This window comes from Sorex fumeus, unplaced genomic scaffold (assembly GCF_029834395.1).
Source record: "Sorex fumeus unplaced genomic scaffold, SorFum_2.1 ptg000061l, whole genome shotgun sequence".
NCBI lineage: Eukaryota > Metazoa > Chordata > Mammalia > Eulipotyphla > Soricidae > Sorex > Sorex fumeus.
In genome coordinates this window covers 2,235,627-2,254,925 of record NW_026606118.1, presented here as the reverse complement: position 1 = coordinate 2,254,925, position 19,299 = coordinate 2,235,627, and the positions used below count along the sequence as shown (strand labels likewise).

The following is a 19,299-nucleotide window of genomic DNA, read 5'->3' as shown; positions in this document are numbered from 1 at the left end:
AGTGTCCCTGACCCTAACTGCCGCCATCAGGGCAGTGCATGCGTGCCTGCCCCACACACCGGCCACTTGCACACAGACACACACGCACGCATATGCACATGCACGCACACTCGCACACGCACACTCATGCGCACACACTCGCACACGCACACATACACACACACATGCACACACAAATGTACGCACACACACGCACATACACACATGCGTACACACATGCATGCACACGCACATACACACGCACGCACACACACATGCACGCACGCACACACACACGCACACACACATGCATGCACGCACACACATGCACGCATGCACACACACACGCACACACAGGCACACACACACAGGCCTCTGCTGGGCAGGAAGTGTCTGACCCCCAAGTCACCTCTGCGGTTTGGAGCATGTCCACGTCAGGCCCAGCGCTGGCCCTTTGCTCTGTCCAGGGGTGGATCTTGCTCTCCGGTGGGCGCCAAAGTAGAACCTTAGAGCAAGGCCTTTCTGGCCTGTCTCGCAGGGGTGAGGAGCAAGGCAGGAGTGCCCACGAGATCTCAAAGGTTTCTGACTAAAACGCCTAGTTCCTGCCTAACGCGTGGGGAGCTAAGGTCATGGTGTGACGGGACAGGGCCCTGGCCTGGCGACCGTCCCCAAAAACCTGAATGAGCACAAAGGTTCCGAATGACCTATGCGTGCTTACAGACTGTGAGAATTTTTAACCAAAGTTTTCATCATTTTTCAAAATTAAACAAGACTCCAAACAGTGAGTTTTTTCAACGTCACTGAAGAAGATGATTGACTCCCTGGGCCAAGAAAGCAGCAGAACCAAGCACATTCTGGTCTATCCTCATGGAGCCGAGTGATAGCACATACTGCTTCGTCTCTTCCAATTTCTGGATTTTATTTTCTGCCAAGATATCATCTAGCCTGTTGCCTCCAATAGCAATTACAGAATACGACTCAATTATTTCTTTAAGGAAAAATAAATGAACTTTTTTGGTAAGGGAGCAGAAGATATTTTAATGAAAATGATCTAAAACAAAAATGCAATTGTAGAGAAATAGATGGGGAAATTGTACTTCTTTGTATTAAAATATTTTTCATAAAACATTAAAAATATATTAATGAGAATTTAATCTCATATAAGGAAGGTAATCTGCTCTAATATTATTTTATGTATGTTTACATGAAATTGCAGGGCAGTAAAACAAATTTTGTCATATTGTTGTGTATCCCCCAGGGAACCATTTTTGTAATACATTTCAAAAAGCATATTGCATAGAGGGGAAAATATCAAAGGCTTAGTACTGAATGGTACCTTGAAATAAGTTGGTTTTTGCAGAGAGGCAAGAAAAAAAGTACAGAAGGGTTTACATTTAAAGTCGGTGAAAGTCAATATTGGTCTTAGCCTTCCCAAATGCAAAATGGCGGCTTAAAAAGCAGAGAGGCACCAGAGGCAATTTGCAAGAGCAAAGACATCTCCTCCTTTATTGCTTATTATTGAGAGAACATGGCTTGCAACGGTCTCGATGCCTCTGCTTCAGATGTGCAGTGTAGCAAAACCGCACCCATGACCAGCGTGCGGGTGTCCCTCCATTCCACTTCCATCCCTCGAACCCTTCTTGAGAGGCTGCACACAAGTGCACCCCCCCCGGCCAGCTCTCTCCCTCTCTGTCTCACTCCCTTCTCATGACCCTAGTCCCATCCCTCCCGTAGCAAGACTCCGTCTTTCCTTACAGCAGAGCAGGCTTCTGCTGGGTTCGGAGGAAGTTTCCTGATCTACTACCTGTGGTCAACCACTCAGGTTGTTCCGGGATCTTGGCGTTGGTGAACAGTGCTGCAGTATGCATAGGTACACGTGGATCTAGGGTGGAAATCTTTCCGAAGGGGCAGGGATGAGCACTGTTCACAGCGATTTTTTGCAAAGTCTCTTTCCTTGTGTTTACAGACCATACTGTTTCAAACTTATACTTTGCATATAATTGATTTCATAGATGATTCCAAAAGCAGACCTCTCTGTAGGGGAAAACCAGTTTTTATTTAAGGAATAGTCATTATTAATAAGTTGTTTAACAAAGTATTTCACAATGCCTTTTCAGCAATTCTGATTGTTGGGGGGGGGGGAATTCTAAACAATAATGATGCATCTTTTATCGAAATAATGAATGTAATCAATGTAGAGAATAGGTAAGTGGAAATCATCTGCCTCACAGGCATTGGGAGGGGTGGGAGGGGGGTATATTGGGGTTCTTGGTGGTGAAAAAATGAGTACTGGTGAAGGGAGAGGTGTTTGATCATTGCATGGCCGAGACTTAAACCTGAAAGCTTTGTAACTTTTCCCACGGTGATTCTTATATTTATAAATAAATATAAGAAGAAAAACAAATAAATAATTAAAATTATGAAAAAAAGTAAGGTGGAGTTCATGCCCAATTCAATCAGCTAATCAGTGGCTGAATAAATAGCAGTACTCCTACATTAAAAAAAATAATAATAATAAGTTGTTTAATATGATTTTTTAAATGTTATTTTGTTTTTATGAGTATCAGAACTGAGTGTCTTGGTCAAACTGTTCATAAAATCATTGGGTTATTTTGCAGCTAGTGACTAAAATTTTATACTTAGAAGTCACCCAGATTTTCCCTGTATCACTTTGCTCCTCGTCTGCAAAACTGTGGATTATGGCTTTTCAAATCTCACAAGTTGTTGAGAATTAATTTGAATAAGCTAAAGGTACACCAGAATGCTTAGGACATGTCGCGCCTCTGATAAGAATCTTCGTGGAAATCTTTTCTACATAGTAAGAATAAAATATATGGTAGAAACTTCCAGCTTATAGAATAAGTGAGTCCTGGGATGGTACTACACAGCATGGAGACTCTAGCTAATTACACTGAATCACGTATTAGAAAGTTGTTATTGGAATGGATCTTAAAAGTTTCCATCATGAGAAAAAAAAAAAGAGACTAGACTTTCTAGGGCAATCATCTCTCACCATGCGCAAATATTGAGTCATTATGTGCCGTATGACTAAATCTAATAGAATGTGAATGATTCCTCATTTAAAAATGAATTGAAATTCAGATTAAACCACATGAAACAAATATTTTGGAAAGTCAGAAATGGCTGAAAACGGGCAATGACATCAGCTTGAAGATGAAACAATGTTTCCTGGTATTGTAGCTACTAGACTTCAGAACTTCTGAAATGCACTCGGGTTTCACCGGTTTCCACTTCTCTCTTACCTTAGTTTTTCTTGGATCCGGAAAGATCAGTTCTTAAGACAAAAAACACAGAAATTAGGCCACCCTCCTCCTGAAGTGATAAGGCAGCCAGAGAGAGAGAATGCAGAGGCTAAGTCACTTGCCTCACGTAGAGCTCTCCTGGGTTTGACCACCGCACTGTGAGAATCACCAGGAGTGATCCCCGAGCACAGAGATGGGAGTGAGCCCTGAGCACAGAGCCAGGAATCAGCCCTGAGCACAGAGCCGGGAGGCCGGGAGTCAGCCCTGAGCACAGAGTAAGGAGTGATCCCCAAGGACAGAGCTGGGAGTGAGCCCTGAGCACAAAGCCAAGTCAGCCCTGAGCACAAAGCCAAGAGTCAGCCCTGAGCACAGAGCCAGGAGTGAACCTCGAGCACAGAGCCAGGAGTGAACCTCGAGCACAGAGCCAGGAGTGAGGCCTGAGCACAGAGCCGGGAGTGATCTCTGCACACAGAATCAGGAATCCAAATAAAATCATTTTATTTGTATGCATGGTAGAAACTCAAAATCCAAATAAATCTTTTATTTATTTTTTTAATAAAATCAGGTGATGAGGGCGGCTATGAGACACGCCTGAGGACTGGCTGGATTGGGCCATGGACCCCAAGTCCCCGGGAGCGACAGTGGGCAGGGATAGCTCAGTGTTCCCTGGAAGGACGGCGGGGGCGGGAGGAGCGTCACATGCAGTGGGAGCACCTTCTGCAGGGAGGCAGGTTCTGGGCGGGGTGTAACTGAGCGGTTTGCTTGTTTGGCTGGTTTTGGAAAAGGGGTCAGTGGGCGCCATCGTTACGGGAAGAGCCAGGGGCCGTGGGAACCAAGCCCGGGTCCAGAGTGGACCGAGCCCAGGTCCAGTGTGGGCAGAGCTGAGGTCCAGTCCACGCCACACGCATTACTTGGTCGTGCGGAGGGAGGGGTGCAGCCACCCCGAGCAGTGCGAGGGCCGAGCGTGCCTTGGGTCAGATCAGGCCGGTGGGGTCCAAGGACACCGGGGACAGCCGGCGACTCCAGTGCTCTGTCTCCCAGGCTCGACCCGCTCTCGGGCCTGCAGAGCGGGGCCAGGTGGGGAACAGCAGCACTCCCGGGGCCCTGGGCTCAGGAGTCGCTGGGACTGTGTCTGCCCCCTGCTGACTGGCAGGACGCTGTCAATGTCCAGGAGAAACCGCAGCAAGAGCGGCCTGAACCCTGGTCCTCTCCTGTCCAGCTGCTGTGCTCGGGGGAGTTTGCTAACAAGAAGGGGAAAGGGGATGCAGCAGCCCCTGACCGCCCCACCCAGTGACCATCCCAGGTAGACCGAAGACTTCTGAGAACCCCAGGGTCCAGCCGCCGCCTGGGAGCTCTCGGGCCCCTGAGGAGAGCGGAGAGATGCCCACCCAGGGCCTGGTGCCAGCCTGCAAGGGGCCGGGCATGACAGGCCCTCAGGACCTGAGGAAGTGAGCAGTTTCATCTACCCCCGTGGGGGTCTGTGCACGGCCCCCGCGTGGGGTGTGGCCGTGGGGTGTGTTTGCTTTCCCGATGGGATCCGGGTTTGCTGGCGGCGGCAGAGAACCTCGCCTCGCCGGGGCCGGCGCTAGCAGCTGGGCTGCGTTTCATGCTTCTTGTCTCACCTCTCAGGGTAGTCGTCAGCCCTGCCAGTAGCTCTGCAACAGGAAGAAGCTCTTTAGCTGCGTCACATTGATCCCTGTAAGCTGCCGGCTCTTTCCTGCCTGACACCGTTAGGTCTTCGAGTAGACTGGCACTACACCCATGCACACACACACACACACACACACACACACACACACAGAAAGAGAGAGAGAGAGAGAGGGAGGGAGGGAGGGAGGGAGGGAGGGAAGGAGGGAGGAAGGAAGGAAGGAAGGAAGGAAGGAAGGAAGGAAGGAAGGAAGGAAGGGAAAGAAAGAGAGAGAGAGAGAGAGAGAGAGAGAGAAAGAAAGAAAGAAAGAAAGAAAGAAAGAAAGAAAGAAAGAGAAAGGAAAAGAAAAGATAACAATCCCCGGCATTCAGAACCGATGCCCACTGGTACTGAAACCTTTGCGCCTGGTCTTGCAAATCGGAAACCCCGAAGCCTTTTGTGTGTCACCCAAAACCCCCCTCAAGGCTGCAGGCTTGTGTCCGTGCTGAGCCAGCTCCTCCTGTTTGTCGCCCAAGAGGGCGAGTTGGCCTGATCTGGGCCCAGAACTGACACGGCCAACCGGGTAGCTTGTGCGGGGCCCGAGGTCAGGGCGAAGGTTGCTGGCCCGCTTCCTAAGGAGGCTTGAGTTGCAGCTGTCGGCACTGTCTGACCCTGGAGATCAACGGTGACTTGAGTTTCCGCCGCTCCTGGTCTCTTAACCTTCACCCAGAACAGACGCTCTGGCTCGGCTCGCCGGCCGCCCACTGGCTCATGTCTGCACCCCCTGGGCCGTCCCCTCTCCCCGGGCCCAGCCTGGGCCTCCCAGAGCATGGCCACTGTCACGTCCCGGGCCCAGGACTGTTCACGCACCCCGATAGGAGCTGGCTGGCTGGGTGCGAGGGAGGGGGCCGACAAGGGCAGCTCGGCTTCTGTCCGAAGCCCCTCTGCAGACGCCGTCATCTAAAGATGACGCAAAGTCGTGAGAGAGGGAGAGGCATAGAAAGATTGCATTCATCTGGGGAACATAAAGTAACAAAATAGGAGACTAACACCCAAGAATGGCCGAGATTAGTACCAGGAGGTTCACTCCATGGCTTGGAGGCCAGCCGCACACGCTAGGGGAAAAGGCAGCTCAGATAGAGAAAAAAAAAACAAAAAAACAAAACACTGTCCCCCCATTGTTCATCAATTTGCTCGAGCGGGCCCAAGAATGACTCCATTTTGAGACTTGTTGTTACTGTGTTTGGCATGTGATGTGAATACGTTACAGGGAGCTTGCCAGGCTCTGCCGTGCGGGCGAGATACTCTCAGTAGCTTGCCAGGCTCTCCGAGAGGGGCGGAGGAATCGAACCCGGCTCGGCCGGGCTGGCTGCGCGCAAGGCAAATGCCCTACCACTGTGCTATCGCTCCAGACCCTCAGATAGAGAAGGGAGTACCAAGTAAAGGGTGTTGGGAGGATCCTCCCAGGATGGGGGATGCATGCCGAAAGTAGACTATAGACCGAACATGATTGCCACACAATGCCTCTTTTGCAAACCTCAGCAACCAAAAGGAGAGAACAAGGGGGAATGCCCTGCCACAGAGGCAGGGTGGGATGGGTGGGATGGGGGGATGGGGGGTGGGAGGGATACTGGGATCATTAGTTGTGGAGAATGGGCACTGGTAGAGGGTTGGGTGCTCGATCATTGTATAACTGGAACCCAAGCACAAAAACTTGTAAGTCTACAACTGTACCCCATGGAGTTTCACTGATAACAATTAAGGGGGGGGGCAGAGGACGTTACTGGGGCAGGGGAGAGCCCAATAGGGAGGCCGTGCCCCCTGCATGCAGGGGTTAAGTCTCCCGCACCCCGAAGTTCCCTGAGCACCCCCAGGAGAGATTCCCAAGCACCGAGCGAGGGGCAGCCCTGAGCACCACCGGCTGCTGACCCACAGACAAAAGCCAAACAGAGATCATGGCTAAGCTCGGTCCGCTCGGTCACTGAGCATGTCCTTCATAGAATGACCTAGAAGCCAGTGGCCAGGGCCACCCCAGCCAAGGAAAGCAAAGGTGTCGGGAGGGTCTGGCGGGAAACGAGTTGCCCACCAGCTCAACCCCGTGGCCCTCACCCAGGCTGCTGTGCTCGTCCATCCCCACCTCAGAGTCCCTCTGAAGACTTGATTCCTGGTGCCACGAGGCTGGGCGTATCTCGGACCTGAGCGACTCTTTGGCACCATCTCCTATTCTCTGAAATAGCTCACGGGGTGGGTCACAGAGGTGTGAGTGCGGCACTCAAAGCATTTCCCTCAGAGGCTGGCCCGGCCGCTGGTCCCGCCCGGCTGTCCACAGGCTGCTTCTTGGTGAGAGACTCACCCAGGCGCGGAACAGGCTAAAGGATGGCCCCGTCGGATGGGGGTGGGGAGGGAGTGGAAAGGATCACCCCTCCGTGGGGGGCTTGGGGGCGGGGTGCGGCCAGCCAGGGTCACCTGGAAGCGACACCTTGTATGTGCCGGGTTAGAAACAGACTCTAATGATCACGCCAGGGCAGAGGTGCCACAGGCCGGCCCGGCTGTTGCCGGCAGCTGGTAAACCGGCATCCCCCGTCTGAGATCAGTTGTGGCCTTTCCCTGGCAACTACTCCTGTTCCTTGCGGCAGTGACCTCACTTCCAGGAACCGTCTCAAGGCCATAATGCACCAAGGCCGAGGGTGGGCTGTGGTGGATCCCGACTTAGACCGAGAGTCCAGGTCTAGCGCCCCCTACTGCCGGGGAGAGCTCAGTCAGGGCACCGCTCAGGCCAGCTGGGGGGGGGGGGACGTCCCCACAGGTGGCCCCGTGTGGTGAGCATAGCCCCACGCCAAGGACGAGCGTCCCTCCCGGGGAGTGGTTGTGCGCCTGTGGCTTCCCCAGCACCCGCCGCCCGAGGTGTCGCATGCCCAGTCTGCCCCGCCCACTGCCTGGCACTGGCTGCCACCTGGCTCCGTGGTGCTGTCCTCGGGAGCGCTGCCCGCTGCCCTCTGCACGGAACCGAGCGTGGAACCCCAGAACCCAGAGTGTCCTTCAGCTTTCTTGCCCCAGAGCCCTGGACTGGTGACAGCCTGGGTGCAAGTCCCCATCCCACCCCTCGTCCCCCTCCGTCCCCCCAACCCCGCTGCCCCCCAATCCAGCCACACCCTTGAGGTCCAGGACCCAGCATTTGGGTTGGGGGCTCCCTGGAACGGTGACCCATGACATGCCCGTAGCTCTTGCAGAAGTGGTCACGCGCTGGCTGTCCCGTCTCTGCCAGGACATTTGTCCCAGTTGACTCGACTCCGAGGCCCAGTGGAGTTGGCACCGGCCAGGCCCAAGGGGAGGGTCTCTGGGGGCGAGACCCAAGGGGCAGCCGGCAGCAGAGGGGGTGGCGGGCGCTGTGCCAGGCCTGAGGACAGGGGCCCCCCCACGAGCCTTCCCCGGCACAGCCTGGATGCCGGCCAGTGCCACTCTCAGGACGGCCAGTGCCTCACAAGCTGGGGAGCCCACAGGGGCCACTCCTTCCCCCACGGTCCCCGGGGAGGGCAGTGGAGTTGTGACCTTCCTGGGGCCGGAGTGATAGCACAGCGGACAGCCTCGTGCAAGCTTGGTTCTCAGTCACCCCCGTTTTCCACTCGTGCCTGTCCTGGGATGCACCTTCTCTGGGGGATGGAGGCTTTCTCGTCAGAAAGGAGGGAGCGTCTCTGCCCCTGACGCCAGCCCATGCTGACCCCGGGCCAGGCCTCAGTCTCGGGGTCTCTCAGGCTCACCCCATCCCTCTTTCTCTGTAACCGGCACAACCACTCCGTTTCCGCCCCTCACAGACTCATTCTCCCCTCTGCCCAGGGCTGCTGCTGGTGTTCCCGCGTGACTGAGCTTGCTCTTCTCCGTCCCAAGGCAGCGGGGACAGGGCGCGGTCGTGGGGATTCGCCTCCTTGAGGGACAGCCGGTCCTTTGAATCAGTAGGAACAGAGACGAGCTTTTCCGTCATGCACCTGAACTCCACTTAATTCCCTGCCCACTAAGTTTACAGTCAGGATTCTCCCGCGATACCTCAGGGAACTCATCTCAGAACGGCTCTCAGACTTCATCCAACCCTGCCTTTCTCTAGTCTTGAATGCAGACAACAGAAGCAAGCAGACGATGGAGTGAGTCTTTATCCTAAGTCATCCAGAGGGCCTGGAGCACTACAACAGCGGCTGGAGCACTGGCCTTACATGCAGTCAGGCTGTGTTCTAGCCCCGGCATCCCATGTGGTCCCCAAGCCCATTCGGAGTGATCTCTGAGCACCACCAGGTGTGGCTCAAAAACCAGAAAGAAGGAAAAGAAATGAAAATCTAGACCAGCAGGGCAGCCTGGGTCACTTAGCGGGGAGTATCAACAAGCAGCTTGAGTGTTTGATAGAGCCCTCTTTCTCTAAACCATAGAGCCCATGGTTTGGGGCCACACCTTGTGATGCTCAGGGGCTACTCCTGGTTCTGCACTCAGAACCTGCTGTTCTCTCTCCAGCCCCGATGTTCTCTTTCTTGAGTAGAAGTCATTAGATGAACATTTGGTCCTTTCAAGGTTTTCTCAGAACTTGATGATAAAGCCGAATCTAAGGCCAGTGGGGTCTGTTTTCTTTTTAAAAGATTACAGAGTTTTTGTTTTTTTGTTTTAATTTTTGTTGTGTGTGTGGTCATCTTTGCAGTTGGAATACAATGGACCCATTACATCGCTATCATTTCTCAAAGCTGTTACAAAATTATAAGATTATAAAATGTAATGTTAGACTAGGGAGCAACCAGATATCATTCATAGTTCATTCCCTTGCGGGTCCCGGGGAGGGAACTGAGATTAGGGGGTATTAAGTCACCTTCCACAGTTAAGCACTGGCTGCAGTTTTGAAAAATTACCTTGCGAGGATTTGCTCTGACTTCCGCTATTCAACCCCCCAACACGTTCACTGCTGATTTCTAGGGGAATAATTCCACTGGACTGCTACCATAAAAGAGCAGTGGGTTGAAATTTTCATCGTTTACCTGAAGGAAAATTTCAATATTTGCTTGAGAGTTGGGCCAAGCTGCGTGATGTGTTGGGCCTCACCCGGTTCAGAGAGTGCCAACCTCTCCTAGAGCTTGCGACATGACGACGGCGCGTGGCCCTGAGTTGTCACCCAGCCCCAGTGTCAGGAAGACGGCCCCAGCTGGGAGTCAGGGCTCGCTTCAAAGCGTTTCTCTTCAGAGGGGAGAAATCCTGTGAATTTCATTAACGTCAACAAGATCTGAAAGACTCCAAGCGTTGAAGCCCTGGGGCATCCCTGACAGGTCAGAGGCTGTCGTGGTCAGATCTTTGGTTTCAGAACCACTGAAACTTGGACTCACAAGACTCCGAATATCCGGCCGACTGCAGGGCTCATGGAAAAACCGTCGTTTTCCCAGAGAATGTGTAGTCCACCAAGGAAGAGGCATCTCGGGTGTTCCAAGCCCCCAAACACCAGGAATTACCAAAGGGGGGGAGGGCTACACGTCTTTTGGTAAAAAGGGAAAAAAATCAGTTTCCTCAAACATAGCTGAGCTTAAAAATGAAGTAAGAAGGGAGTGGAGAGATGGACAGTGGGTATGATACTTGCCTCACATGCAGCCAACCCCAGTCTGACCCCAGTACCAGAGGGTCCCCCAAGCACTGCCAAGAGTGATCCCTGAGCAAAGAGCTAGGAATAAGTTCCAGGTGTGACCCTGGAAGCCAAACTAAATAAGTACCTCATGGTGTTTCACTAACAAAAATTTTTTTTAAAAAATGTAAATACAAAATTAAAAGTCTAAGTAAAATAAAACTGCAAAATGGGTCGAGCGCTTCCCTCCGGAGTGCCTCCAAATACACCCCTCCCCCAGAGCCGCCTCTCTAGTTGAATGTAGAAAAGGTGGATGAGGCTTCCTTGCTTTCGCCACTCTCCTCCAGACTCTCCAGGCCAGGAAGGAGCGGAAGGGAACTCGTGGCTGTTCTCACCGTGGTTCTGCCAACACCAGGGAAGAAAGCCCTTTTATTCTGATACATGCTATTCCTAGAAAGTAAATTAAGTCCAAGCAAACCCCCCAGTAAACGGCTATTTCTGGCAAAACAAATGTTGACAACTCCATCAAGGTCTAGGGCTTAAAACTGGAGCCATCTTAGAAGAGAAAATATACCTGTAGCTCCCATTTCTTCCCATCTTTGTCCAGGTTAAAAAGAAGCCAATTCAAGAGCAGTCATTTTGAAATTCGTCTGGACTTCTCATTTCTTTTCATCTTCATTTAGGTTAAAAAGAAATTCAACAGCAATCACTTCAAAATTCAGAAATATTATGAGCGCGCACACGCACGTACGTGTGTCTGTGCATGTGTGTGTGTGTCTGTGTGTGCGTGTGTCTGTGTGTCTGTGTGTGCGTTTGGGTTTTGGAGCAATACCCAGCAGTGCTCAGGGCTTACCCCTCCTGGCTCTGCACTTAGGGATTCCTCTGGACGTGCTGGGACCGGAGCAGGGTCAGCACACCCAGGCCAGCTCCTTCCCCCAGACTCTGCCTGGCCCTGGTGAGCTGTCTTCTTATGGTTTCATAAATCTCTTTTGGAAAGTCTCGGTTTTATTTCAGTACAACTGACACCTTTGCTTAAATACCCCTAGATGCAGATGGGGTCTTCTGGGCCCCCTAAGAGCCAGGCCTGCTAAATCCCACTGGGAACAGCAGTCTGCGTCACCCGCCGGAAGTGAGCCTGGTTGAGCCACCCACAGGTCACCTCCTGGGGTCCAGACACTGCCCCCAGGCTCGGGGGTGACGGCCAACAGGGGCCGAGGCCGATCCCACAAAAAGGCAGAAGCCTGGACAGGCAGGACTTCTTCCCCCGGTTCTTAGAGTACTTGAACGTGTTTTTTTTTTTTTTTAATTTTAGTGTTTGAGAGACCAAAAAGAAAACAACCACCAAAGGTAAAACAGATATGAGTTCCTGATGCAGAAAGATTAGTTTTCTTCACCTGATTTCCACTAGTCTTTTGTTAGTGCTCCTCAGGGGTGTGGAGGTGACTGCCCAGTCTCCACGGGCAGGCCGGTTTCTCCCCAGGGCAGGCAGGGCAGACTGAGGCCCCGCCCCGCCCCACCCTGCCCATGCCCGAATACCGCACCAAGTCCGCTGATTTTATCCCTCCACACACACACTCCACAGCTGCCCAACACTGGTTCTGGCTGTCCTCTGTGCTGCAGAGACAGTTTCCACGGGACCAAGCGGACAGGAGGCGGTGCCAAGTCCCCACCCCACCCCACCCCACACATGGGCTCCTTTCAGCTGCTCTCCGCAGTCCCACCCGTTGGAGAGAACATTCCAGAGCAACGACCAATGACCCCCCCACCCCACCCCACTCCCGCATCCCCACAGCCCTCCTTGCTGTCGGGATCACCCAGTACCAGCGCAGGAGGACCTCACCCGGGCCCCCGCGTTTGTCCTTTCTCTGGCTTGACCGTCTTCCCGTCTTTGATGTTATTTCCCCTTTAGTGGAAAGAGAAAGAAGCGAACCGGAGGCAGTAAACAATGCCACGAGCACCTGACACCGGTCTGCAAACACTGCTCTTGATATCCATGTCTGTGGCAGAGTGTCTCTGTGTCCTGCATGGCAGACCACTCTGTGCCACGGACAGGGACCACATGGAACCCCAGGTGGTGGTAGGGGAGGGCGACCCCTTGTTGGCACGGGGGTGGGAAAGAGCCTCCCAGGCAGAATCCAAGACTGTTGCTACCAGCCACAGCTGGCTCTGCACCCGGGAACTGTACCTGGGATCTGGAGTGGGCATCTGTACATGGGATATGTGCATGGGATATGTACACAGGAGCTCTACATATGATCTGCACTGGGGATCTGTACATGGGATGTATACATAGGCTTGGAGCATGGAATCTGTACATGGGATATGTGCTTGGGATATGCACATGGGATCTGTACATGGGACCTGTACACATCCTAACCAAGAAGCTGATGCAAAAGAGAAAGTATCCAAGGTTGAAGAGATTTTGACAGAGCACAACAATGTCTGTGCCTAAACATACCACCGACGTGATTTCAAAATCCAGCACGTCCCAGCCAGGGAGGCAGCTCCGAGGGCTGCAGTACGTGCTTGGCGTGCAGGAGGCCTGAACGTGAGCCCTGGCACTGCATGGTCCCCCAGCCACAGAGACGGGAGGGAGCACTGAGCTGGGGGTCGCCCTCATGCTCCACCGGGTATGGCCCCAAAACAAAAACAAGAGAAACCAACAGCGCAAAGCAATCAATGCTCTTACAATAATTCCATGCCAGAAACTGCCTTCTGCAGGCAAGAATCACTGGGCAGAAAGATGAATCCTCTCTGGTCTTGCTTCCCGTCCCTTCAGAATGCAAAATCTGCTTCAAACTTGTGTCACCGTCCTGTTTATTTGGGTATAAATAAAACATATCTTTTCCATCATCAATAGATCTTTCTAGCTGCTGGACATAAAATAGATTCCTAACTTCCTAAATTGAAATGCCGTCTTCCTAATCAGAATTGACAATTGTGAATAACCATCTGGCCGGGCTCTTTTCCTTGAAGCCTCCTAGCCTGACTAGCGCAGGAGCAAGTTGTCTGCATTCCTGATAGTGAGCTCAAGCCCGGCTGGGCCCCAAGGCCCGAGGAAACCATAGCCGTTCTGGAAGGGAGACCCAAGAGCCAAGTGCAGCAGGGAAGGACATGGCGCCCTGGGGCCAGCGGTGGGAGGTGGGGGGGGGGGGGGGTGTTCCTCCTTGTCCATGTTTCTGGTTTCTGCCCCAGCAATACACATTCCATGACCCCGACATACTCCAACTCCAACTCAGTATCTGAGTAAGCAACTTCTGTTCTATGGGCCACTGTGCAGAAACAGACAAAAAGCTACACAGTCTGCTGACTCCCACAGCTAAATATTTTTTTTTTAAGTAAGAATAGGTTTGTTTTGTTTTTTATCAAAATCAGTACATAGCCGGTCACTGTGTCCTTTCAGAAGGCCGTGGACGGTGGGGGTGTGTTAAGATCTCCCTTTGAGGCCCCTCTGCCAGTCCCCGCCGCCCCCTGGAGGGAATATGCCTGCCCCGTTCTTGACCTTTAACTAGTAGGCCGATTCCTTGGCTAACTTCTGAATCTCTGTCATAGGAACTGGGCCCCCGCAGGTGCACTCAGCACCACTGACCACTGAGCCACGAACAGTAGCTCTGAGGGCCGCAGGCCAACAGAGCCTGGGCACCCTTCTGCCCAGGTCTCCTCTCCCGGGACCAGGAGCTAATCGGGATGGGGCATGAAGACCAGCCAACTGGACTCTCTTCCTGCCGACAGGAATCCTGGGAGTGAACTGTCATGTCCACTTCCTGGGCCTCCTGCCCCGTCTGAGTCCTCTGCTGCCGTGGCGAGGACCAGTGTCCGGGCTCCCTGCCTGCTGGGACTCTCATCCTTTGCATCTTCTCTCTGTCCTGCTTGTAGCACATACCCCTGAGTGCTCCCCATCCCGAGTCCTCCTCCTCCTCCTCCTCTCCAAACTCCACTGCTGGCTTCTCCTCCGGGCACCCCTCTGCTCATCCCCAAGGGCAGTCCTGCACCCTGGCCCTTCTCAGACCCACCGAGTCAATCTCTGAACACCAGAGAAGGAAGTCTGCGGGTCTGTCTAGAGGGTTTCTCCTCTCTGCGCTAAAGCAGGGACGGCTGTGAAGGCCTTGCCGGCTCTGGCTCTCGCACCTGGGTCTTCCGGGGGATGGTCAGTTAACTTCAGTCCATCAAGTTTAACTTTAATTCCGTCTCCCACCCCCAACCCCTGCATGGTGCATGGCAGTGGCATGTGCCTCCCACCCCCAAGAAGAAAGGGGGACAACAAAGCCCCCTTGCTGCGAGGGCTTTGTGAGCCATTTAAGTTGATTTGTTAGGAAAAATTGATCGTCACTCTCCCCAGATGAGTCATCCTCCCTTTGTCTGAGCATTAAGCAGCATTCCTGCCTGCCTTTTTCCCCTTGCACACAAAACTCATCAGCGCAACAATTCATTTTCTCTGTGAGAGAAGACAGTCGTATTTCTCTGCTCCGTCTCTGGGAAAGTCCAGGAGGAGGCCCAGTGCCACGGCCTCTCGGTGCCCTGCGGGACTGTAATTGCCACACTCAGAACATCTTGCATTTAGTCTCGAGTTTCAGAAGTAGCTGGGGAAAGGTCTCAGGCCTCGCTCTCTCTTCTGCGTCTACCTTTTAAGTAAGAGTAATACTTGGGGGCTGAAAGTGGGGTCTGACTGAAGCACGAGCTTCCGCTGGCAACCACCTGCCTGCTTGCCCGTGAAGATGACCCAAACCTGAGCGCGCACCTTATCCTCCCGGCCCTCGGCTCTGCTCGAGGTGAGCCTACCCAGAGCCTGGCACTCTGCAGGGGCTGGCGAGGACCCGCCCTCTGGGACAGTAGGCACTGTACAAGCCTCAGGCAGTGTGAAGCCACCATGTCCACTGCTGGGCACAAATGGGGCGGGGGCCTCCCACACTGCCCAGGCCGGGCTCCCCTGCACTCAGTGGGCCAGTGGGCACACACACACACACACACACACACACACACACACACACAGTCCTTTGCCCTGCAGAATGTCAGAGGCTGCGTGGCCACCAGCCCACAGAGACCCACGCTCAAAAGTTCTTCCCTTGGGGAGTGTGAGATGCACCTGAAGGGTCGCCCCAAGACTCCGTAAGGCTCAGGGTTATTTGTATCCTCCAGGCAGCCCACTGGGACTGCCCTCCTGCCTGGACATAGGACCCAGCACTAGCAAGTGATGGGAGCCCCTTGGGGAAACCATACAGCTGATGGGCAGTAGCCAATCAGAGACACCCTGATGATAGGCGGTCACCAAGCAGAGACACTCAGTGACAACCAGTGCTCAATCAGAGCTGCCCCACTTGTAGCCAGTACTCAATCAGATAGCAGCCAGTAGCCAACCAGAGACACCAATTCCTCCAGCCCACCTGCTCCCCTACAGGTGGGAACCATCAGGCGGCCCTCAGCTGAGCTCTGGACGGGCCTTGCTGGGACCCTGAGGCACTCAAAGACCCCGAAGGACATTCCTTATCTGAGTCCAGGTGGACTCCGGGGCACCACCTGGCTGGCCTGGGCAACCCCAGTACTGAGTCCTTGGGCCTCGCTCTGGACTCCCATCCAGGGGGCCAAGAATCCCCAGGAAGGGCTCCTGGGCCCAGTCTTGAGGATCCTGCAGAAAGGAGGGGGACTGCCCAGCGCGAGCTCTCTCACATGCGCCCCACCTCCCTGGGCTCTGCTGGGCCTTCCCTGAGCTCTCAAGCTCCAATGTGCTCAGTCCATTTGGAGTGTTGGCGACCAGTCTCCAAACTCTGAGGTGGAGTCGTGTGAAAGGCAGGGCCGGAGAGACAGCACAGGAGATAAGGCACCCGCCTTGCATGGGGCCAACCCTGGTCTGATTCCTCACCCCCTATGGTCCCCCTGAGCAGCGCCAGGCATGATCCCCGAGTGCAGAGTCCTGAGCACCGCTCGGTAGAGCCCACAGATTGTCCCTAAAGTCGTTTTTAAAGTAAAGTGAAGGGGAAATACCCGGCTCCGGGGGAGCTGTAGAAGAGTAACGGCCTCTCTGTTGTTTGCATGGACCAGTGAATTCCGGAGATGGGATTGACTACAGCCAGCAGAAGAGGGAGAACATCGGCGACCTGATCCAGGAGACGCTGGAGGCCTTCGAGCGCTACGGAGGGGAGGATGCCTTCATCAACATCAAGTACATGGTCCCAACCTACGAGTCGTGTTTGCTGAACTAACGTGGCCCCAGCCTGGCGTGAGAGCAAGGCCACCTGCATGCCCCGGTCATCTGTGTCTCATTGTTTGTGACTTCTTCCATGGCTTTCGTTTCTCCAGCTGCCGAAATCGTGGCCCCTGGACCATTGGCCTGATAGCCCAATTGAGAACAAGGCTTTCCAAATCCATAAATAGTGCCTGTTTCTTAGATTACAATAGTGTACTGTGCTTATTTGTTCTCAGAGAAGAATTGCTTCTCTATGTGGCTCACACAGACGCAGGAGACCCAGTTCAACCTTCAGTTGTATAGACAATAAAACTCTAATTTTCATAAGCAACTCAGCAATCGCATCCTGTGTCTGTCTGCCTGAGGGTGAGGTCAGAGGGTGGCAGAGAAGAGTTTGGGGTGCCAGTGCCACAGTGCTCTTGAGGGGGGAGGCACCCCGCACCCCAGGCCTGCTCGGGCCGCGGCCATGTGGAGCTGTGTGTCCGGATGTTCAGGCCCAGCCTGGGGCATAGACCCAATGACACGCAGCCCTTGGCAGCACTGCTGAGAGCCCCCTGTAGGCACGGACTTACCCGCTGGCCCCGTGATCTGGATTTGCTGGGCTTGCCCACTTCTTCTGAGGTGCCAGGGATGGAGCCAGACAAGACCACAAAGACCAGGGCACGGGGTAGAATTAGGCAAAGGTGACTTGGAAAGATGTCAGCTTGAGGGCTGGTGTGATAGCACAGCAGGTAGGGCGTTTGCCTTGCATGCGGCCAACCCGGGTTTGATTCCCAGCATCCCAGAGGGTCCCCCGAGCACTGCCAGGAGTGATTCCTGAGTGCATGAGCCAGGAGTAACCCCTGTGCATCGCTGGGTGTGACCCAAAAAACAAAAAACAAACAAAAAAAGACGTCAGCTTGAATTCTTGCCCACAGTTTAGGGACAGATACTCCACAGTCTCCGGGACCCAAGTGTTACAGAGAAAATGCTCCTGGAAACCTGGGGACCCTCAGGCGTTTTTCCCAGCATGATTTCCACTCATCCTCATGGTGGCCCCTTCAAATTAAGCCAACTGTGTCCCTGGACAATCCCCCCAGCACACACACACCTCCGCCTCCCCCGCTGAGTAGAGGGTTCTCACAGTCACGACCCAGGTCTATCGAAGTCCATGAGAACCAAGGACTGGCGTTCTTGCCACTTGACACCTCACACAGCAACACTTCACTGGGAAGTGGGGAGGGGATGGAGGCAAGCCCAAGTGTAAGGCGGTGGGCCTTGGCTGCAGGCTGCGAACCGGCACCACCCCCCAGCATCCCCCCCTCCTAGACCTCCTTCTGCGAGAACCCAGTACGGTACCCCACCCCAAGGTCAGTCTCCCTGATTTCGGAAGACTCAGCTGCCCCAGGCAGGCGGGCCCTTGCTGAGAGACAGGCCAGTTGTCATGGCCTTGAGCACTTTGGGGGGGTAAATGCAGACACACATCCAGGAGAGACGGCGCTTCTGGGAGACGTGGCCCAGTGGCCGCAGGCAGAGGCGATGGGCAGGGGACTGCAGGGGGGGAGAGAGGGCTCGTGGCTGTCCCCGCTGGCATCCTGCAGGCTTCCCTGCAGGCCCTGTTGGTCTCGAAGAAAGCCCACCCCTCCAGAGCCAGGCCTCAAACGCGGGCAAGAGCTGGGAACCCGCCTGGTGAAGAAGGAGCCGGAACCAGGGCCTGCGCCCAGAGCCTGCCAGAGCCCGGCGGCCCCCACCTGCGAAGTGAGCAGGAGACTGGGTGAGGGCAGGGCAGTGTGGAGCCCGGCAGGAAAGCTGTGGAGTGCCCAGAGGGCTGGTGAAGGGCCTGGCGGAGCTGTGGCTATCAAAGAGAAAACAAGGGATGAATAACGTCTGGTTTCTAGGCGGGCCAGCGGCTAGATAGGAAAGTGTCCAAGGTGGCCTTCTCGGGGACGTCCTGAGTCTTTGTGCCTGGGGGTCACTCTGCAGAAACCCGGGAGCCTGGAGAGCGCCTGGTGCTTGCCGCAGAGGCGGGCCCTGGCCGTTCTGGGCTAGAAGCAGGAGAGACTGCGTTGTCCCCGGCTGGCTGTCCCCCAGCCTGGTCTTCTCCCAAAGCGTTTCTGATGAACTCAGAGGGGCTGAGCGAAGTCGGGAGGGTCTGGCCAGAGGCCCGCCTTGGAGGCCCAGAACTGGGTCCCAGCACTGCCCACTGCCCGGGGCCATCCCCGCAGCCTGAGATCCTGAGAGCTGCAACCAACCGGCCACACCAGGACAGATGGACAGACAGACCTTTCCGTGGTGACTAGGGGGCAGCCCAGTGAGACCCAGGCCCTTGTCCGGCTCCGTCGGCCTGGGCCCCTTTCCGAGCATGCTGAGGGGTGCGGCTGACACTGCTCCTCAGACTGTGGGCCCAAGCTGGTCGCCTGTCTCAGTGTCCCGGTCACTAGACGTGGTCTGGCCAGTAGAGGAGGTCAGGAAGGCCAGAGCGGGGTGTGGCAGAATCTCAGACCCTCAGCCACCTGCCCCCAAGGGGAGCTGCCCAAAGAGTTTGCTAGGAGCACAAGAGCCAGAGCCGAGGGAGGGAGAGTGAGAACAGCGCCTGGTGATGCCAAGGGTCCTGGGCACCAGCTACCCCAGCCAGGTGAGCTGCTCCAGTCTGAGGTTCTCCAGTCAGGTGAGGCGTGCAGGTGAGGTG

The 19,299-nt window shown here is 54.4% G+C and overlaps 1 protein-coding gene across 2 annotated transcripts in view; it reads left to right on the top strand.

Annotated features, from left to right (window-relative positions):
* Positions 1-16,956, top strand: part of PACRG (parkin coregulated) — a 418,491-nt gene extending 401,535 nt beyond the window's left edge. For both annotated transcript variants that reach the window (XM_056126203.1, XM_056126202.1), the window contains one exon: positions 16,487-16,956. In XM_056126203.1, coding sequence (XP_055982178.1) covers positions 16,487-16,647 — 161 coding nt within the window. In that variant the 3' untranslated portion in view covers positions 16,648-16,956. The remainder of the gene's footprint in view (positions 1-16,486) is intronic.
* Positions 16,957-19,299: the final 2,343 nt, after the last annotated feature.